This window comes from Magallana gigas, chromosome 6 (assembly GCF_963853765.1).
Source record: "Magallana gigas chromosome 6, xbMagGiga1.1, whole genome shotgun sequence".
Classification (NCBI taxonomy): Eukaryota; Metazoa; Mollusca; class Bivalvia; order Ostreida; family Ostreidae; genus Magallana; species Magallana gigas.
The window spans coordinates 38,516,238-38,539,373 of NC_088858.1; the positions used below are offsets into that span (position 1 = coordinate 38,516,238).

Sequence of the window (23,136 nt, forward strand, 5' to 3'; positions counted from 1 at the left end):
ATTAATTCTACATCATGCAATAATGCAAAATGTTGACACAGAAAACAACACAAGCGCCAGTGGTCAACGAACTCCGAGTAAAATAAAGCTCTGATTACGTCAAGGGTCTACTATCTCTATCTACCAAGCCCTCCTTGAGAAGATATACTTAGTCGATAAACTTCTCCATTGTAGGACTACGATCTGTAAAATAAACATGGGTGTGTGATGTTGTTTGTGGAAACACTCGAACTGTAGACTGTCTTTGTTTTTGGTAATCGCTTTATGGAGTTATATCATAATATAATTTTCAAGTACTTCGGTCATATATATATTTATATTCGGGAATTCTGATACCAGTCGGATAGTGAATGTGTACATGAAAAACAGAGAATTTTAAAGTTTGTATAAACTCTGAAGATGATCATAAACTTTTGAGTGCCAACTTTATATACCTTAGAAGTCAGTAAGGGCATGTTTACAAAGAAATCTAGACTTGGAGTCTAGCTGTGTTGTATAGTAATGATATTTTACCAGGAATTCCACTCGAACTATCCCTTTTCATACAATTATATATATTGTAAATTACTGCATGGGCATAGTAAGAAATCGAATACGAAATATACACTAAACAAGTATGGTACACTGGAATTTTCTGTTTTGAGTTGCTCATGTATCTTTAACCTCAGTGCTCCCTTGCTTTCGACGCGAAGAGAAATGCGATGTTTGTTCCCTTTGCTGAATTTAGTTATGATAAGTAATCGCTGATCTTGTGATGTATTGTAGAGTTTATCTAGTAATGTGAATGGGTACATCAGCCTTTATTTTACATCAAAAGTATAGATCTTATGCAGTATTGTCATAGCATTTTCATAGAGCCAGTGACTTATTATAGCATTGAATGATTTATTTTTGACGTCGTCGTGTCAATAACTGCCGTCAGGTGAGCAGACAAATTGAATAACGCGCGTTAGCGCGTTATGATAATTTGTCTGCTCACTGACGGCAGTTATTGACACGACGACGTCAAAAATAAATCATTTAATGCTTATATTTACATTCCCTTACTGAAGAAATCAATTGTTTACTGAAATAAATCGATATAAAGTGAAGACCACGGAGGGAGTAAATTAGTAACAGCAAGAACAGCTGATTTGTAATACCGGTTTAAACTGGTTTTCACAGAGACCGTTGAGATGAGATCGACGAGCATGAAAATATAATCCATGAAAAATAACTATCGAAATGTTGCTTTTAACAATAAAGTCAACTGTTTTGTTGAATAATTATAAAACATGGTGTTTTGACAACATTTATGAAATACATTTTTTAACCGATTACATAGAAATCACTGTTTGAGAACTACTTATGTAAATTACATGTAAATTCATACGCAGTGAATAGGTGTTGCATTTAGAGGCATTTAAACATCACGGAATTTAATGGAAAAACACAGTAGAATGTAAATATTAACTGTTAAAAGGATGAGAAGAATAGCCACACGCGACAATACCATTCAATTAGGAATCAGATTATCGTCTCGATTTCAAAAATCGAAGGTGTTTACAAAATTATTTATATTGGTAAGGAATTTTGCACTGATAAATGAGTAACCCGCCCGATAGGTATTTTAAAATGTCATTTTGCAACCTATTGTCATTAGGGTGAAAAATCTGTGATAAGAAAAAACCCCACAAAAAAAACAGCACTCTAAGACTTTGATTTGGAAGAATTTCAATCGCTGACACCCAATTAATTGGTTCGTATAGGATTCGGGGTCGGCACTTCTTCGAAGTAAAAGTTGACAAAATATATAGACAAGTGGGGTAAAGGGAGAGTTTTACTGGATCAAATTCCCTGATATTGGTTTAGAAAAAACATTAACATTCAATGTAAAGGGAGGGTCTCGGAAGAAATTAAACCTATCGAATGGGGTCCTATCACGCCAGCGTTTAATATTGAAATTTACGTAATTCGAACCCGGATTAATTTTAAAGACCCATCCCTAGGCGTACAGTTGAAAAAGATGATGTGGAATAGATTTTCATCGCGTCGATCCTATCACCAGATGACAAAGTCTATATTCTAAGTACGTATGCTCTCGGATTCTATCATGCAAACTATAGTGCACTGTCAATGTTGATACGTGATTAGAGGAAAAACCCAAACCATCTACTAGTATAATATGGCGGTCGAATTACTCGTCAGATCTACCTGGAATTTTTAGATATGATTTGTTAAGGTTCAGATTATTATACGTATTTAGAGAGAAACTCTTCAAATTTTAGCACTTGAATTCGAGTATTTTCCTGTATCTGTATAAGGAGCTTTTCTGTTAAAGGAGATCAATACAGTTTAGAAATGACCTCGACCATCCAGTCCTCCTCTTTAATCCCCAACCCCCTTAGAAAACCAAAATCAAAATTTGAAGATGGGGGAATAAGATGTCGCAAACGCACATTCAGTTTAGTTGTAAAATACAATATTGAATTTATTTCTTTTCAACTAAATCTATTCAAATATATTATTATACAAGTTTACAAAAGCACAATTTCTAACTTTATTCAGTTTTTATTATATTTAACAAAAGATAAGAAAAAAAAATATTGCATGAAATTTTTGTGGTATCGAACCCATAACATAAAAACCCTAGATATATAAGGTAACTTATGTTAGGTATTCTAACCACTGAGCTATTTCAGACACAACAAAGTAGGTTGTTAAAATATTATGGGTGACTTTGACCACGAATTTACGGACTTGTATTATTTTTTCAAAACGTTCAATTGTTGGGATACAAAATAATAATTTTAATGTATAGTGGGTCATCTGTCCATTTTTTTGTTGATTGAAATCGGTTTGTTTTCCAATGGACCTTATTTAGACTATGAGAAAAATATGGAGCTTAGACCCACTCTATAAAAGAAAATGCCTTGAAGTTCTAAAAAATGACTGTATTTGCAGGTTTTGATACGTATACGCCTGTTTGAGTCAACATATTCCAAGTATTGAACACATTTATAGGTTAAAAATCAATGATATGTTAAATATATATTGTTTAAATGATTTTTAAAGTATCAGATTTATTGATATTTTAATTTTTCAGTAGCTTGTTCGATCGTGTATGGGCATTTTACACGCCTTATCTACCCATCTTCTTAAAAACAAACATACAAAATGCAACCAAAATACAAAATCCTCAATTTCGGTACCTTTAAGTCAAATAGAATACTAGAAAGTCAACAGAAAAGTACAGAAATATGAACGCTCTCTGAAAAAGGTGCAGGATGCTTATTTTCGTTGTGATTGTTTCCGTACGAAAGAATACGCAATATTGGAGGGTTGTGATTAGGCCATACTCAGCAATTATTTAACACATTTTAATGTTGAGTAAAAGCTTTTCTAGTAAAGATCAATTTATGACAATGCTATGAGTACTTCTGAATAAAGATACACAAAGCTGTTATGTTAGCTTGTGTATCTGTTTAAATTAGTCATTTTTATCGCCGATTATTGTGTTTGTCATCAACAATGAAAATAATTAAAAAAGATATTGAATTAGCTATGTATTTACAAATGTCATACATGTAATATTTACAGAATTGTCGATGTGAATTTCGTAACAGCTCTAAATTATTTTTTTCTATCAATTTGCTGTCTTAGTATCGAAAAAAGATTCCATATATTGAAGAAAAAAAATCGATTGCTCGCGGAAATCAACAAAATATTTATAAAAAGCGCACAATACTGTCATAAATGTGGAACTTCTTTGGATAAATCAAGTGAAAATAATAGATTTATTCGTTATGTCATATAAACATGTAAGTAAATATCCTACTGGTAACAGCAATGTTTTGAATTCTGTTTGGAATGCTTAGCCATTCTTTTTCATAAGTCAGCTAGTAAGTTCTATTCGTCTGGAGTTAATTTGCTTTTCAAGATAAATTTTATTCTTTCATTTGAAAGATGTGTTTAATTTTGCTTTCATGTGTCGGTTATTTATGTCCATAAATAAACGATGTACAAAGACATACATGGAGGGACGGATAGTTTATATTCAATACTTAACACCAGAAAAAAATACAAGGAAATTAAAAGGCATGTTTTTTATATCTTCTTTAGCTTTGATGAATTTCAATGAACATATACATTCTGAATTTGATAGATCAATGACATACGAAATTCCTAGTCATGCGTGTTTTCAGTATATTTTTACGTCTGCGATTTCTCTCACATGAACAACCCTAGCATGTAAAATGGATTCCATGTGTGGATCTTGAAGGTAACTGGCCATAAGACTCAAAAACTTTATCTCCAAAATATTTCATTCTCCGAAATCCTTAATCATTTCGTACTATCAACGTGGTAATCATTTGTTCCGATTTTCTCAGAACATAATATTCTTGTTTGCCTTAAGAAGCTCTCTATAAGTAATGATCAATCTTGTCTGAAGGAACCAATATTGTCTTTACGTAACAGATAGTATTATCAGGCCATTGTTCAGCAGTTTAGCACCCCAGTGCTTCCTGATTTATACCCAACTAGCTATAACCACCCATGTCATTTAATTTAACTTCGCAACGAAATTAGATACAGGTTTGCTATCAAACAATCAGCTCGCATAGATTAAGTGTCGTCTGATTGTTAGCAAAGCGGACTCGATCATTCGATTCGTTTCTTTCCCAGAAGGTATTGCAAATCAGCTTCACGCCAAGCCTTCCTTTGACTCTGTTACTTATGTGAACTGATGAAAAAGCATGGTGGCTTTCTTTGTACAAGACCCTGATTTTAATTTTTTTTTAAAAAGCGGCTTAAATTTTACGTTATTTTGACACTTTGTGGCGACTGAATAGTTCCCTCACGTTATCTCGTATTGTTATCATTGTCGCACATTGCGCTGCATCCTTATGCACCTCATGTCGTTTGGTGGGTGTTGATTTAACAGCAAAGTAACCACTTGAACATTAATGTATTGAATAGACCACACTGGAGATGGCAACACCCCCTATAGTATTTCCATCATGGGAATATCAAACGGGCACCTGTTCTGTGCCCTGACGTCGGCGCCTCCTGAACTTGCGTTAGGGTTTTCCTGTTATTTTATCATTAATACTGCAATAAATGTTGATTTTTCGTGTGAAAAGGAGATAATATTGAAATTGCTATCTAAAGGCATTTAACTATTTAAACACTCTAATTCAACCCTTTTCCGAATATCTTGTTTTCTTGATAGGTAATCGTGCGTCAACACAGGGTACTGCCTGGCGAACAAAAACGGTTCAAGATATTAATAAAACGAAAATGGTTGTCTGTGATGTCCAATTGATACGCTGTTTATTTACCAAACCTTTGAATGAAATGTAGATAACATTACAGGTGCTTTGACTGACAGGTATATATAAATATACACCATATCTAGCCAACAACCCACAGCCGCATGTGCAAATTATGACTTCGTAATGACATTAATATTCCTGACCAATCTGATATATAGATTTAAATCAAACATTAAGCTGATCAATAATTCGGAAACACACAACAGTTTATTCAGGATTTCTGATTTGTGTAAGTATTAGCGAGCGCGTCGAAGCGGACTCCTCTTGGCGTATAAAACCCCGCTCGGTTAAATATCCTTTAGTTATTGGCACTTTCGGAGTATCCTCGCAGCTTACCGCACGTTGTGGGATTGCAGGACAGTACTACTGTTATCGATTTCTCATTCCTTTGCTTTATACCTCCGAGATGTCGATGCACTGAACAATAGCAACGGAATGAAAAGGTGCTGGATTAGAAGAGGATGAAGCGAGTTTGATTTTTTTATACCGTATTATCGACGTGATGGGTGTTTGAAGTTTTTCTCCTGATCTTGAATAGCGCTAAGGAGATGAAATATCTGGAGAAGATTGGCGGAGGGTTCATGATAATGGACAAACCGACACATTGTGTGACCAATTCTAGATGGAGGAACGGGATGGGAGATGGTGGAAGGCGCTTTACGCGGCGAGGAAGCGTCGACTCTGGGTTGAACGGGACCAACCATGTGAACATGCATCCCCTGAAAGAAAAGACTTCTTGTGAGAAGAAAGTTACAAACGATACCAAAAAATGTTCGTCCTATATGATTTGCAAAAAAGATAGCAGATCAGAAAGTGTTCCGAATAACAAGACTCCCATTTCTTCGGAGAAAACACCGTCTCCAAAGACACGATCTTGCCATTCAGAACTAAGACCTATCTTGAAGTCCGGACGCAACTCAGGCTCTCTTGAAGGAGAATCACCATCTTGTGCCAAAGACAAGCAGACGACAGAGACAAGATTTTCCTATCGTCTGCCAGTTGCGCCAAGACCTACGATTCGTAAATCTGTGTCTTTCAGGGAGAATTTATTGGATGAAGTGTGTTCTAAAAGAAGATTCAGCTCACCTTCTTTAACCTTTTCCTTGGAAACAACGGGGATAACTAAAACTTGAAAAGTTAATCATTTCTTAATCGCGTGAACATTATTTCATAAGTCTGGAAGGTGCAATTAAAGGTGCTTCAAAGCCATTTATTCAAGAGTTGAAAACTCATTCAATAGGGTATTAGAGTCCAAATGGTTCGACAGTTCTTTGCTTGCGAGTTACTCGGAGATTTTAACACGCTCGCTTTCATGTAAGAATATTATTAAATTACTTTAGCAATAGAGTGAGAGGACAGTGCCCATTGCCACTAATTGACTGTAGTTCAGAGTTCTTATTGGCACTAATGTTGTTTATCAATGTTCACTATTGCTCTTGTAGGAACCTCATAATAAAACATTTTAATTTTTGAAAACATATTCGCCCTTAGTAGCAAACTATGATACGCAAACATATAGGAATATACATCGGCGGGCCGAGACAAAAGTATTTTGATAAACACCTTGTCTCATCTCTGATACTATAACAATAGGCACCTGCAATAATGAATTGGCTATACCTTAAGGGGTCATTGCACTTCTGCATAAACGGGCCAATGTTTCGGCGTGAGAATTGGGGTCTTATTTAAGGCAGATCGTCTGGTTAAAAGTACCTTCGCGGGGATTAAGGATTTTGTCACACAATCATTTTGGAATGTGGCCATTTTACATAATGCTAATTTTTGAAGTACCCCTATAGTGTCACAAATCTCTGTCTTTTTGTTTAAAGTTTCATTATTATGGTCGCCAGAAGAAGTTTCGTAACAGGGATTGCTTGTTTTTTTTTGTTTACTACCTTAAGTATGTAGATAACTATCACTGTACTTTAAATCCTTCAACAAGATTTGCTCGCCGTATTACCATTTTTTTCCGTATTGTACAGAGAAGTCGAAGAAGGGGGTTATTTCTCTACAAATATTCTCAATCTCTCTGATCTGTGTTGACACTTCGGCCATTTAACTCTCTGTAAGTGACCTTATATTTTGTCTGCTTTCATATACCGCCATTGTGCCATAAGTTTCACAGGCATACAAGAGAGATACGTTTATACTCAACATGTATATTTCTTATTTGATTTACTTTTAAATACTTTTAATAGCTAGCTATATTTAGAGCAAGCGTAGATTTTGAAACTTTAATTTTCTTGTCAACTTCAAAGTATTCAATGTTAAAATCTTCATTGAAAAAAAAATCACACAAAAGCATTTAATGTTGTGTCAAAAGTTCTCGCCTATAGACACAGAATAAAGGCAGATGATTATATAAATGTCTACTGTTTATTTTATATTTCACTCATAATTATTTATAAATACATATCAATAGTTTTTATATTTAATTTGTATGTTATAAAAGAGTTTCTTTTATAAGTTGTAAGATACATCGGTACTATATATAATATTTTAGAATGTGAAGGATTTTTTTTCTGTCGCAATCTTCATGCTGAATAAGGTTTTTTTTTCTTTTACTTTTTACACAATCATTGTACTATTGTGTTCTTAAATGATGCTTTGAATATCGTGAATTTCCTTGTATTAGTGAACATTTCAATAACTAAGTATATTTTTATTACCATAGATAGTTTCGCAATGGATGAAAAACCAAGCTTGCATGCATGTATATTAAAATTTTGATTGAAATCAATGTGCCATTGTTGTAAAACGTACGCATTATTGAAACAACATAATAAATTATTATGAAAACAATTCAGTTTTTAATATTTCATCGATTTTCCTGTCAAAACAAAAGATTGATGTAAATATAATCACGATAAGAACGGCAATATTTTATCGCTTTCGGGGACTTGAGAAAATGGATTCTCGAATATGAAATATGTTGGTGATAAACCACTGCTGAAAAGGCAATATCAATGAAACCACAATTTAAAGACTTTACCTGTGGAGCACTTGAGGTTTTTATGTGTTCCGACGTTTATCGTCCTAGAGAACGAGTGGCTAACTTCCCACTTCTGGGATGTCGTCTGCAGATTCCCGCCTCTGGAGTTTGGGGTCGATTCTCAGATATGAACACTGTCGTATCAATTTCATTTCCTCAACTGATACTGGTTTCACCTTTCTGGCTGTGGGAATGTATCCCAGTTTTAGCTCCTCAGTCGCCTGAGCTATTCGATCTTTTCTTTCTTGGTCTTTTTCCGCTAAAGTCCGAACGGTTTTATTTTGCTTGCTCCGTATCGGGTCTTTGATGCCCTTGTTAACGTAATATGACGTAGCTCTATTGGGGTCATTGCGACGTATTCGAAGTCTTCTTTCAAGATTTTTGATCGCCTCCTCTGTAAGGATACTTCTTTTATGAGATGTCTTTATCAGATCTGCAAATATGACAAGATGGTTGTTTTCAGTATTGGTTTGGGTGTAGTTAATTTGGAGTTTTTGTAGACCTGGTCTAGCTGGGGTTAAATAGGTGTTTGCGCGACTGAAATTTTTATTCTGACCATGAAGATAAGTCTGAGATTTTTCTAAGGTTGGGTCGAAACTTTTCATTCGTCTCAGCCGATAATTAGGCTTACAAGGGCAATCATCCCCATTTATCTGCAGATCTTCTTTGAATTCAACCTTACAGGTACCCTTTTTTGGTGTAATAAAAGAAGCTGATTTAGTTACACATTTCTTGTCGTTCTCCTCTTCAGTTTCATCAACGTTCGTATCAGTTAACCTCTCGCTTTCGAGTTCCGAGGATTCCAATTGTGTTGATTCTTCGTCACCGATCGAATTTGTTTCCGTGGACACCTCATCCCCGGTGACTGTGCTGATTTCCGACTGTTTTTCATCTTCAAATTCTTCATCCGTTCTACTTTCGAGTTTGCTTGATGGCGTCCCGCGGTCCTTGGATCCGATACTTAGATAGGACGCCACAGATTGTAACGTGTTCTGACGTTCTTCTGACGCCGCTGAGTCATCAGACAGTCCACTAATCACACTGTCTGGGGTAGTACTCCTTGACGGCTCCTCCACCAGAATTGAATTCGTCACAGACGCCTCCGCCTCGGCGTTTGATTCCTTTTTCTCCAGAACATCTTTGTTCAGAGAATAACAGTCGGGCTTGGGTAGACGCTTGGTCTTGCTTAAGTCATTGACAATCACTTTTGGTTTATCCCTTCCAGGTTTTTGTCTGTTTGACCGTGCACAACCAAGTCTACACGACCGCCCGGCGCATCCTAAAGAACCGTGAGCAAGACCATGAGTTGCCCGGGATCCCTTAGGTCTTGGAACACTTCTCTGCGCCATTGTCTTGTGTTGGACTCCGTTGCCTAGGTCTAACACTAATAATGAATGCATATCTGAACAATAACCATTTCTTTCCCCAGTCAGAAGCATGATTTACAACACTTTCTCGGGTGCAAATACTTGTTTGAGCATCACTAAATCAAAAAGTTAAAACCAATGTAAAGTAGCAGGAACTCCTAGCCGCTCAATATGTGTCAGTCATCAGGAAACGGGACAATAAAACTTAGTCAATTGACTGACTCTTGTGCACTTCTGTTCAATAGTCTGATGGTTATATGATGTGTATGATGTTTGTTTAGATTTCGAGGGCAATGATCATATTCTGGACGTATATTGACAAACTGTAACTAAGTAAGAAACCTAGAGTCCTCTATCCAGAGTCGTTACTTTCGGGGGCTATCTTTATTGCTCTATTAAACGACGCTTTTGAGTTCCATCGATCCTGTCATTAAGGTATTGGGTTTTATTCACCAGAAATCCTATGTTTCGACGGAAACTGCTCATAAGTCGGAATTTTAATTTCCTGTCAACGAAAAACGACTTCTTTTAGCAGGGGGCCTTCAGATAATATCGTAAGAATTGATCGGCAATTAATTTGTACAGTTCTATTTTTTTTCCCCTTCCTTCTTTCAAAATGCTTGCTTATGACTGAAATCTTGCTCTAAAGGTCAGACTTCAGTATGTTACTTTAAACATACGAAGGAAAGTCCAACTACACCCCCCCCCGTATATGCAATATGCATGAAATGAAAACCAAAAGCCGATAATTTGTAAGGTGCGTTTTTGTCTGAAAGAGATAAAAAAAGCCAATATAATTCATAAGGGTTATAAAATTTCACGACAATGTGATGACTCGGTGATTTGATAGTGGTTCAAAAACAGATGATGTGAATCAATGGCTGCAGATAAAAGTCTTTGTATGTTTTACATAAATTACATGCTTCTGGTTTCACGTAGGTGGTCAAACACTGTGTCCTTGGAAACAAATAGAGCGTCATCTAAAGTGCAGATTTAAACTTGTCAATGAAAAATAACATCAATGAAGTCTCACTATTGCATTGAAAATAGGATATGGGAATAGTTTACACCAATAAAAGTTTTTCTCAAGCACGAAAAGCTAGGGATAAACTTTAATATTCCTGTCTTTTTTGGTGCGTTGCCTTTTTTAAAATCCTTTTTTTTTTTAAATAAAGCAGCGAAACAATAACCTGCTATGGTAAGATGACTGAATTGTTGGCTCGTATGTAGATTTTATATTCTTAATTTTGACATGAAATACCAGAATATTAAAGCATCAGGAATTAAATAGCATATCAATCGTATCCCTTTGTTTCTCAAAATTGTAAACCAAACTTTAACAATATACTGTAACTTGAATTGCATTCAGTTTATAAGAGATTAAAGAGCAAGCCAAGTTGAAAGTTGATAGAAAAAAATGTAAATGCTGAGATTCTCTTTAATATTTCCAGTGATTTTGTTCTTCGTTTTTTTCTTCATCAGTTTTGAAAGTTTCACTGAGCTTGTAACATTACATATACCGGTAATTGAAGTCATTTGTGTGATTCGTCTAAAAATGAGAACAGTTGAACAGCATACATGTATATCAATTTCGTAAAAAAGTTGTCATTGACTAATGATGATTGAGATTATTCATAATGACAAACTTTAAACAGACAAAATGTTTTAAAATCGAGAAGGATTTTACGGTAATCTAATGGCAGAGTTTGAGAATAAAGAGCAAATAATGGGGCAGACAAAACCGGCGTATCGCGTATGAATCTGTGTACTGTATAAATTCATATATTTTATTCATTTTCAGGATCATTTCATTCCCTGTATAGAAACCAAATTTTATTCAGATTGTAATGAAAGCCAACTAAATATAACAAGTCTAGCCGGTTTTAATTAGTGAAAGCTCTCATTGTTTTGTTTTCTGATTGTTGTAAATGGTAGATTTACCAAATCTCTAACGAAAAACTATAGAAATTAAAGTCTTTTCTGGGGATTGTTTAAAACTTGTATGTAAAAAAAAAATTAGTGACTGATATACATGATACACTGCATAACTGCCCACTCACACATTCTAGATTACGTCAATTCCTTAATTTGCAAGTTGGCAGACAGGTGAAAAGTGTAACAATGTCCACGTATTCATTGTCATACACCAGTCAATTATGTTATTAAATTATATTTTACATTTTACAAAATAATTGATCTATGATCACTGATCAGTTTGATATTTTTCCGTTTCGACGATATTCCGGTCCTGTAATTTAGTTAAGGAATATGTTTCGAAGTTACTTCCCTTTGGGTTGTAAACAGTGCGATGAATGCAAGTGGATTTAACGCGATCTCCAAACTGTTCTCTGAGTACGTCGTCACAAGACAATGTATGAAATGTGCATCCAGGAGATATTCTTCGTTTAGTGTTGGAGACAAAGCGGCGTTGTCAAAAACTTTTACAAAAGACGATGTAGAAACTTTTGCAAAAATCAGCAAAAATCAGCATGGACAACAACCCTTTGCACACCGATCCCGACTTTGCAAAAACAACGATATTTGGGAAATGTATTGTTCACGGCGTGCTTATCAATGGGTATGAATATCAATTATCTTAACTAAAATATAAATAAAACATATTTTGATTGGTGTATTTATTCAATGTTTTTGTGGATGTATATATCAAAAGTTTATTAAGAGAATATAAGAGTAATTTTCTATATTAATTTTTATATCCATAATCCATGCTAAAATTTCATTATTATCCATATAAAGAACCATGTAATTAAGATTTTTCGCTTGCAACGATATACACTTAAGGATATAATTAATTTTGATTAATTTACTTGATGTCTGTATGTCTATGATAGAACAATAATTGATTTGAAATGTCATTACGGTAAGTTGCCTGACATGAGTTTCGTCGTCCTCAGACTAATCTCAGCTGTATGTTCCACAAAACTTCCGGGACCCGGTGCTGTTTACATTTCTCAAGAAATGAAATTCCTCGCTCCAGGTATGCAACGATTTTATAATTGTCTTTTTCGGGAACAATTATCTTTCGATGGATACAAGTAGGATTCATATAAAATCAACGTTTACTTACACTATAAAATGCTTTCTTTGGTGATTCATGCGGGATATGAAGGTGGCGACATTGCAGAAAAAATACTTAACCCGCGTTAGCGTGGTATGTATATTTTTTCTGCAATGATCGCTACCTTCATAAGCAGCATGAATCATCAAAGAAAGTTGCATCTTTCTTTTAACACATTCTTAAATTGATTGTAAAAGTAAGTAAAATTAACTAAATTACTGTTAATGTACATCAGCACGTTGGCTAAAAGAAACAGCCAAATCGTCTAGAGTCTGACATCATCATGATTATTTCGTGCAGTCCGGGATTTTTCTTAGGTCGCTGTAGGTTTACACTAATCGCTAAATTAAAACGTGGCGTGTAGATTTCAGCCCTGTCAGTTTCTACACAGTTATGAATTACAGAAAGTGTCCGTAAGAAATAGAGGGAATTATACTAAGAAGTTGTAAATATTGTTATTTAATGTACCATCACCCTGAAATCTACGACCTCTTTGAATTGTATTATAAATTAATCAATACAAATGACTATGTAACATTAATTTTCTCAAAGTACAAAAAGCCAAAATGAATTTATATATAGTTTAGACTGATCTTTAAAAAAATTCTACCTTAGATTTAATTTGCATAACGAAAACGGAGATGAACGCAGTGAAATATAAGCATTGAACATATATTAGTTAACTTGCGTTGGATTTTACTGGTACTATGCTCGAAATTTCACATCCATGCAAATTTTGTATTTTACATGTATGTTCAGGTAAAGTGTTGTGGTGGAAACACAGGAAGCGTTTATGCAGGACCGTAGATTTGTCTCTAACATTGCATTTTTGTTAATTTTTAACTCAGCGTTCGTAGACGAATCAATCACAGCGGAAGTAGAGGTATTGGAGATCCGGAAGTCCATCATGAAGTGTTCTACCACTGCCATCCGGACCGGAAATAAAGAAGTACGAATCTAAAACTTTAAATTAAATAATGGGAAAATTTGGATTGACAGACAGAAGAGCATGCAAAACATCAACGGAAACCAATTCTCTGTTCAATTAAGCAATAATAGAACAATAGTAAATAGGCTCGAAAAACTCTTGTTGTACATGTAGATATATTTCAGACTAGCTATGTTAAAGGGGCATGATCACGATTTTGGTCAAATTCTGTTTTGCTGTTCTTATTATTTACAATGTTTTAGGAATGCATTTCTAATGATTAATTGAAATTTGAGAGTCAGTCGTAGAGTTATAAGCAAGATATAGGGTCCACAGTTCTTAGGGCATGTAGACAAGGCTCGTGCTTTGATTTTGTTTACATAGGTTCAATATATGAGTAAAAATTCTGTTTCAAGCTGATTTGTCTCTATTCTTATTCATTTTAAGCACAAGGAAACATTAACACATTCATTTTAGGTCTAAAACTGGAATTTTCACTTTCACATTCAAAATGTAAACAAAAGCTTTGTTTACATAGCAAAGAATTGCAAGCTCTGTAACTCGCTTATAATTCAACAAATGACACTCAAATTTTGGTTGCCTATTTAATATGCCTCACTAAAGCATTGTAAACATTAAAATCGGAAAAACAATTTTGACCAAAATCGTGACCATGCCCCTTTAAGGAAATAAGAAAAATAAATTCGAAAGAGAAAAAAATGGCCCAAAATAGATATTTTAAAAGAGCATTTTGACCACTGCAAATAAATAGAGATTTTGTATGCAGAGAGCTGTGCAGTAGCTCTATCATTTTTAAATCAACACTTCCGTAGACCAACATGTACGTTCCTCGTCAGCTTCTAGAGATTTTGATAATGCTACATTTTTTTTCAGGTCTTGGTGAAGGGCGAAGCCAAATTATTAATACCCAAAGTAACCTAAAGAAGCAGAAAAATCACAGATGATTTGAGAAATGCATTAATGTGATGGTATTCAAAGTTGTTTTTAAAAACCTGTTTTTTTGTTCGTTGCACTTTCAAACACTGTAAGGTGTGAATATAGTTTTCAATGAATTACTGTTTGAAGACTTTAACACCTATGACTTGGATTTTATAAACCAAGTACGAAACAAAGACACAAACATTTTGTCGTTTTATTATTTACATACCATGAAAATAAAACGTGTTTTATATATACAAAATAAAATATCCAAATACCCGTATGAGCGAACAACTGTGTCTCTAACAACACAAAGTTTACTTTCAAACTGTAAACAAATCGTATAAAAAAGGGACTCATAACACCGGAAATGGAATTTTCCTACTTCCCGTTAAAACAATATATATTCTCCTTTCATAAAAAAGTAGCACTTTTTGACGTCAGTAATTTTCGCTGTCGATTCTCTGCTGCAGAATGACGTTATCGTCCGGATTAGTAGAACAATTTTGTCCGTTATCTGGAGGTAGAATTTGATTGTATCTGAAAAACAGGAGGTAGAATTTGATTGTATCTGAAAAAACACGTGGAGATAATTAAAGGATATCTTTATCAAGAACTTAATTGATAATCATAGAAACGTTGACATGTATTTGCATACTAATTCTCATTGCTTCGTTGTAATTTCACCTTCTCTAGATATGAGTTGGAAGAAATACGTTAATTGCAATGTAAAGAATGCATGTAGATATACAGGTAAATACAATGAGTAAGTGACATTGTTATACGTGATACGAGAACATTCTTCTCCCCTGGAAATAACACACACAAAAAAACCATGAATATTAAAGATTTGTAACGAATTTGTGATCAGTCTGTAGACGCTACCTATAACAAAACCTCACAAAACTATTTATATTTATATAACTATTTATAAAACCAACTTTATAATAATCCTAATACATTTACCTTGACCAATCGCCCTTGCAAATGATCCACGGATTTATGTCTAGTTTGTGATGCAGTTCGGGAGACATTTCAGGGCTAATGAGATTAGGGGTTCCAGCCCCTTTTCCCCTTGTAATCAATTTGAATTCGTTGTCATAGCAACACATCTGCGAGGCTAGCGTTTGAACGCCTTTGTACAGTTTTGACCGGATGCAAAATTTGGCGCTGGGTTTGTATGCATAAAGACCCTCGGACTTCAAATCAACTTCCAACCAATTAAAGTGTTGTTTTGTCTGTGGGTCCCAGACTTTGGGGTTATAGTTCAAATGTAATGGATACAAGCATGGACAACTTGGTAGGGCGGCACGCTTCAAATATGAGGCTATCGTATCTTTATTGCAAGACATCCATCTTTTACAGACATCTTTTTCTGGAAAACAAAACAATTTCGTAAAAAAAAAGTTTTCTTTAAACAGAAACAAAATAAACTCTGCCATTAATACCGCATTGTTTGTTTTTACAGTGCCAATCTCACCAGGATTGATGAAATCCTTCGGTCTTAGCGTCGAGTCGGGAATGATATTTTGGTATTCCCAAGAAAACTTTTTCTTTTTTCTAATGCCATCATCTGCAACAAAAGATTACATATCTTGCACCGAACGCCAGCGTAAAATTCCGGAGTAAATAAGTTCCATTATTCTAAATTTCATGGTGTCTCTCAAATACAATGGAATATTACACGTACCATAACAAGGTTTACCATAGCAGGCCTGTGTCTCCATCTCGCGGCAAGCTGAACCGCAGTCACGTGACCTCTCCTGTTGCCCCATTCCACAAGTAACTGAACATGGATTCCAAGGTGACCATTCGTTTGAGCTAGCTACTGGGGAAAATCAAGATTTTCTTCTCAATATAAAGGACATTGTCTAAACAGCATGGTTAACGGAAACTAAGATGGCGTGGGCTTTTTTAAAATTTGTTTTAAGACTATGATCAATTGTGGAGAGCGTATAACCAATATTGTCCAATTAAAAATGAGTCCCGAACACTCTAGTGCCGAATATCGACTGTTCTAATATGAACATTGTTTTCAACCAATTTCTAGAATTAACATTTTCTGCATTCTATACGTACCGGTATATTAGAATTAATTTACAGTATGGAAATAACAAGTAGTATTAGAGTACTATGTGAATAAACTAGAAAAAGTAATCTACTACATTACAAAAAGAAAAAATGAATATTTCTATCAAATTTGTTTATTTTGTATAAAATAATTCTTGATTAGAATTCCCTAAAAGCTTTTTAAAAAAATAAATCTCTGTACCCCTGCCACCAGATAATATAAACCTGCTCACCATCGATCTGTAGTTTGACAGACGATTCTGTGCTAGACACTTGTGATGACTTGGTTGGGAATTTGGTACCAAGTATTTCGGCCTCGAGTTGGTTATAATTGTAGGACCCGGATGTTTTCGTCAAGGCTTCTTGTGCCACCATTTCTATGATCTGACGAATCGTTATTGGTTTTAATTTATGTAAAATCCGCCCCTTTCTTCTCTTCAGCGATTTGTTCTTCCTCCTCTGTTTATTCTTCTTCCTTAAGCGCCTCTTGCTTGAATTCTTCTTCTTCTTTAGCCGTCTGCGTCTCGCTGCCTTCCATTTCTTGGAATGTTTTGGCGGGAATGATGACGACTTGGAGTCATTGTTAAAGTCAAAGAAACCTTGAATGACTTTGTCTGCAATACTTTTATCTACCTACAATTCAACATATGGAATTCAAAACTATGCTATGAGCATTAATACATATTTACCTAAAGTTTAGAATGGAAATGTTAGGACGACTAGTTCAAAACAATATAAACTGAACATTTACGTTCCTCGATGATAACTTAATCAACCACACAACATCCACCCCTACCCCCACCAAAATCATAGCATCAAAATACAACTATAGTTGTAAATTGATTAGATTACCTAAATTAACCAAGCACGTACTAATACATGTAGCATGTTCCAAAATGCACCTTAAACTCAAATCACTCGATGGACAATAAGTAGACCTTTCCAGTAATACTGAGTTTCTTTAATTTTATTTATATGCAACTCTCTTGATGTACATTAAATCAGACAAGGTCACTTAATCCATATCAACTTATTTGATATTTGTATTCGATGATCACGATGCAAAGGAATTTTGACTTGAGTCCAATCGTTTGCATGGTATTCCAAAACAGAGAGAATGACTGATTTAACCTCTGTATTTCTTATGGATATTCCATGTTCATCTCAAAACTTTGAGGTTTCCCATACACTTATAGGTAATACTTTGTCTATTGTAGAATTTTAAAGCTAAACAAAACAAAAAACAATACAATCGAATGTCGAATTTGAAAAATCCTTTGATATTACGTAGACTCTCGTCTAAAGAACTCGAGAACACAAAATTCCAGGAATTATGGCTTTGTAAAGACCGAGTGCTCTAAGAAATACCAGTAAATGTTTTTAGAGAGGATTTGATTCTTTAACTACATCTGCGAGCAACAAGTTGTTGTTGCTGCTGATGTATGAGAGAATCTGAGGTCAAGCATAGTTAGAATTGAGATTTGATGTTTATCGAAAGCAATTGCTGTTCCACATCAATCAAACAGGCTTTTCAGGTTCAAGGGAGGGTTCCTTTTGATTTTACAATAGTGTGAAAATTAACCTACGCCACAGTGTGAAAACTAAGGGTCAGGTTAATTAAGCCATCCACCTGAAATAGATGTTTTGGCCACGTCATATCCGTTCCCTGAAAGAGACTTTTTTTTTCTACGATTGTGTTTTTTATTTATTTATTTTTTTTTTGGGGGGGGGTGAAAATTTTGCAACTGATAGAAAATATGATGTTTAAAAAATATATATCATTAATAAGATATCAAACTATTGATCGGGAAAATGTTTTCTTGGATCACGTTATACCTGTTCCGTAAATAAAACTCTTGGTTTATTTCAAGATTCTTTTCCCGTGCTTTTTTTGGCAGAAAGTTACCCCTTTGATACAACGGTATGGTGTTTAGAATTTTTCGATACAAACAAACTCAATTGATTTATGTAATTAGTTCAACCTTTTGGCAAATGGGTGGAAGTTCTAATTGCAACAAATGAACTTCCAAAAATACGTCGGATGTATAGCCTTCTCCGCGTGGCGTCAGTGAAGTGAAAAACGCACACCTGGGATTTTTTTTTACTAGAAAATTGTTTTTGTATAGCGCATTGAGCTACTTCAAAAGAGGAAAGCGTTTAAAATCTATATCATTTCGATCTATCATCGAAGAATGCGGTTATTTTATTGTTTTGTTCCCGATTCTAAATGTAAAAACCTTCGTAAAAACTGCAGCAAGCTTCAAAAATCCAATAAACAAAGGATTGTTTTTCAGCTTTTACAAATGAGTTGAGTTGTTATCTCTAATGACAACCCGTGGATCTTCCCAAGTTTTTTTTCTTTGAAGTCAGACAGTTTCTTTGACTTTATTGTTTAAAAATATTCGCTAAAGCTACATATAATATTTCAAGGTAGCTAAATTAAAGATTCTTCTTATTCCATTCTATTTTCAATACATTTTTTCGTGGAAAGAGGGGGAGGGATAACAGAAATATCTTTAGCCCCGTTTTCTAGAAGCTTAGATTATATATATACATGTATATATATATCGGTGTAGTTCACCAAATATTTTCTGTTCTACGTTTTATTTGAACAAGCTGTTTTATTTTCAAGTTTTCATAAAGAAGATGGGGAATAAGATGGCGTAAATGCCCATTCGGTTTAGTGGTAATTTTTGAATTCATTAAATCTATTCAAATATATTATAGTCCAAGTTTGCAAAAGCACAATTTCTAACTATATTCAGTTTCTAATATATTCAACAAAAGATAAGGGGAAAAATATTGCCAGAAATTTTTGCGGTATCGAACCCATAACATAAAAACCCTAGATATTAAAGGTTACTTTATGTCGGGTACTCTAACCACTGAGCCATTTCAGACATAACAAAGTACTAGTAGGCTGTTTAAATATTATGTGTGACTTAATTAGACCACGAGTTTACGGACTTGTATTATTTTTTTCAAAACGTTCAATTGTTTGAATACAAAATGATATTTTTAATGTATATTGGGTCATCTCTCCACGTTTTTGTTGATCGAAATCGGTTTGTTTTCCAATAGACCTTATTTAGACTATGAGAAAAATATGGAGCAAAGACCCACTTTATGAAAGAAAATGTCTTGAAGTTCTAAAAAATGACAGTATTTGCAGGTTTTGATACGTATACGCCTGTTTGAGTCAACATATTCCAAGTATTGAACATGTTTATAGGTTAAAAATCAATGATATGTTAAATGTATATTGTTTTAAGGGATTTTTTTTTTAAATATATCGGATTTATTGATATTTTAATTTTTCAGTAGCTTGTCCGACCGTGTATTGGCATTTTACACGCCTTATCCACCCATCTTCTTTGTTCGTGAAATTACGTACAGTATGGAAGGAAAAAATTGATGCGCTGCATTAGACTCCCATTTCAAAATCAAAAACCGTTGTTAATGCTTGTGTTTGCGACATTGATTAATGAACTTGTTTAGATTTTGATTGTATTGTCTAACTTAATTTGTTAACTATTGAGGTTTCAGCATTATCGGTGGAGATCAAAATTGATATGAAATCAATTATTTTTATTTGATTATATTAATGTGTATGTGATGAAAAGCATAAATAGAATTATAGGAAAACATCATTCTGGTGCCATTCCATCTTTACGTGTCAAGATTGCGTTGATCCACAAATGGTAAATCTTATTAAATTGTATTTTCTCTTCAAAACAATTAATACAAACATGTTTTTTTCAATCATAGGTCCACATAAAACACAATTAGAACTACTTTAACAAGACCTTGGACTTTCGGTTTGACGTAGCTATCTATATATTGCGTCAAAACAAGTTGAAAATGACGCGGTTTCAAGCGAAATATGCACAGATTGCGTAGTCTTAGCTCAAAAGCCAGACAAATCTTGTTGATTTCAAAGAGCAATGGCTGAGTGGCCAGCAATGAAATAGACAGGCTACGTCACATTCATTTGCTGTTTGACACATCTACCCAAAGTCCAAGCTCTTGTTAAAATGGTTCTAAGTAAAAACTTAAGAAGTAAACTTGTCGACCCGGATGCGAGAAGCAATGAAACTGTCACACTCCGACTCGCCCAGTATTTTGACATAGAGTTTGTCTAATTATTTGCCAAATTAAAGTTTTCGTGTTAAATCTTTAGATTGTATGTTGATAACCTCCTTTGGAGAGTCTAAGGGCGCGTGTAGTGGCGTTGCCATGCCCACCCCCGGTCTCCCCAACCAAGCGTATTGATAAACACAGATTATTTTAATGTGATAAGGGCATCTGTCAGGTCATCTTGGTGTTTGGGTGTCAAAAATTCATTAAATCGTCGTATTTTCTTAAATCTTGCAAGCTCACTGAAAAGCCCTTTCGAAATTGATTTCAACAAGTACAAATTATCTTTCCTAGAAAAAAATATCATATAATATCGCTTCAATCGCTCGTTGTCAATAAAATATTTATAAAGGACACTCGCCGTACTTTGTTTATTCTTTTAAACTTGGATGTTTCAAATTTTATCATTCAGCAATAAAAAGGTGAACACGTTATCTAAATGGCCCTAATTATGAAGTCGGAAATAGTAAAACACCCATCAATGACTCAAGTTCTCTTGCTTTAAGAGATATGAAGTTCTTTGGGGTCTTACGGTTCTTTTTGTTTATAACTTACAAGGGAAATTTTCGCTTTTAGATACTTTTCAATCAAATGAAGGGTGGTGGAGATTTAATCACAATTTTATGATTTTAGGAATCATAATTGATTTCACTACAATATAGAATTTTGTAAGTAGACATGAAAATCTTGTTAATACTCACAATTAAGCTGTCTGTTTGATTCAGCAATGATGTATTATCATTCTGGAGTATTGTTGATGATGAAGCTGCACTTGGCGGATCAAACAGACCAAAAGTGGCGGGAATCGTCCACGAGAGATAACAGACCAACACAATCAAAAACACCATATTCACTTTCTCCATGATCAGTAGGAACCTGTTTTTGTTCTTGTCACTCCTTGGATTTTCCGTGTGAAGATTTTCACTGACGTCTGGGTGATCATTCTCAGAGCGCCTGGGTAGGCCAACTACGCCAGACGTTACATCCAAGGATCCCATTGGGGCTAATTACTGACCGCTTAGCAACGTGACCTCTCCCCCATACAGAATAGAGCTTTGTACCTGTTCCTTCATTAGCTCAGCAGGTGCTTCAACTCAAAAAACGTATTACATATGTAATTGGAGTTTTCCTTCTTCAAAAAGAATGAGTAGGTTATATCATCGAGGTAAATAGGTGATTCACAAGGTATCCGAAAGACAGCGGGTCATTTTTGTGAGAGCTCTTCCTTTCTGGGTCGGGTCCAAGAAACAGATTGGGCAGAGGAATTTTTTTTATTTTAACTATATCCCGCCTCTGTTGATGAAACAATGCTTCCTGTGAGATGCCGCTTCACAGATAAGTGTTGAAATATTTACGAGCGAAGATGAATGGCGAACAGCAACAATTCGTTATCACGGGGAAACTGACCATTGAAGAAAAAAAAGGTGGGCGTGAAACTTCGGAACTTTTTCTGCATGATCGCTGAAACATGGCAACTCCGAAGGGAATTCTGTATCTGTCAAGTTAGGCTTCGCGCTTGAGTCAAAGAGGAAAAAGCTTTGACCAACCCGCGCTCGCGCGATTACAATCAACAGATTTTATACGGCTTCTCCTAACCAAACACAATCGTGTAGTTTTTCAACGTTTTTATGGTTACAAATGAAATGATACCAAAAAATCATAAAACTGGCATATGTAATTGCTGAGTCGTCGAATTACACGTTTTACACGCGGGGATTCCTGACGATAGCAGCATTGTGCCCGTTTCCTGGGTTTGCGCTAGGGATATTGCCTTAATCAAAATGACAATAAATGTAGTGATCTATTGCGATTCCCGTAGAGAAGAGGCAGAGAAAGACTTGAAGTTAATCAGATGTTTTGAATTTTGACAAACAACAGAAAAGCAGTCAAAATCACAAAACAACCCAAAAATGTGGTCACTCCAGTGTGAACCAACAAAATTCATAAATGATATATCTCGTGGCTATTTTATATGCATAACATGTGATATGTTTGACGCTTTGTGATAATTTTGTTTTATAATACATTAAAAGGCTATACAATTCATTTTGAATTTTATAATTAATTTGAATTGCTCTCTCTCTCTCTCTCTCTCTCTCTCTCTCTCTCTCTCTCTCTCTCTCTCTCTCTCTCTCTGTACAGTATTCACAACTTCGATCTGATTTTACGCATGAGCGAAGTTTGTATATATTTTTTGTAACTATATGATATACATCATTTTCGATACCAGTAAATGAGGTTTAATTACAACATAACCTAATCTTAAAATCAGATTCAAATATGTAAGGCATATAAATGCATGCCCTTTC

The 23,136-nt window shown here is 34.8% G+C and overlaps 3 protein-coding genes across 5 annotated transcripts; 1 reads left to right on the forward strand and 2 right to left on the reverse strand.

Annotated features, from left to right (window-relative positions):
- Positions 1–5,806: 5,806 nt before the first annotated feature.
- Positions 5,807–10,232, reverse strand: LOC136275981 (enolase-phosphatase E1-like). The gene is made up of 2 exons (XM_066086473.1): positions 8,308–10,232; positions 5,807–6,034 (listed from the first exon to the last, which is right to left on the reverse strand). Exon 1 carries the CDS (start codon positions 9,744–9,746, stop codon positions 8,367–8,369), a length of 1,380 nt encoding a protein of 459 aa, XP_065942545.1. The 5' UTR covers positions 9,747–10,232; the 3' UTR covers positions 5,807–6,034; positions 8,308–8,366.
- Positions 10,233–11,842: 1,610 nt separating this feature from the next.
- LOC105340412 ((R)-specific enoyl-CoA hydratase) lies at positions 11,843–14,907 on the forward strand. Its single transcript, XM_011446438.4, is given in 5 exon segments — positions 11,843–12,156; positions 12,158–12,252; positions 12,590–12,672; positions 13,602–13,702; positions 14,576–14,907. Coding segments are annotated over 5 exon segments (501 nt in total). The 5' UTR covers positions 11,843–11,982; the 3' UTR covers positions 14,624–14,907.
- LOC105340413 (isthmin-1) lies at positions 14,821–22,394 on the reverse strand. Of its 3 annotated transcripts, none has more exons than XM_020072280.3 (6): positions 21,529–22,394; positions 16,924–17,323; positions 16,311–16,448; positions 16,101–16,193; positions 15,587–15,995; positions 14,821–15,191 (listed from the first exon to the last, which is right to left on the reverse strand). In XM_020072280.3, the coding sequence occupies exons 1-6, from the start codon at positions 21,823–21,825 to the stop codon at positions 15,134–15,136; spliced, it is 1,395 nt and encodes a 464-aa protein (XP_019927839.3). In that variant the 5' UTR covers positions 21,826–22,394; the 3' UTR covers positions 14,821–15,133. The 3 variants fall into 3 exon arrangements, with proteins under 3 accessions (XP_019927839.3, XP_011444743.3, XP_011444742.3); XM_011446441.4 differs by having other exon boundaries at positions 14,821–15,160; positions 16,311–16,445; positions 21,529–22,391; XM_011446440.4 differs by having other exon boundaries at positions 14,821–15,160; positions 21,529–22,390.
- Positions 22,395–23,136: the final 742 nt, after the last annotated feature.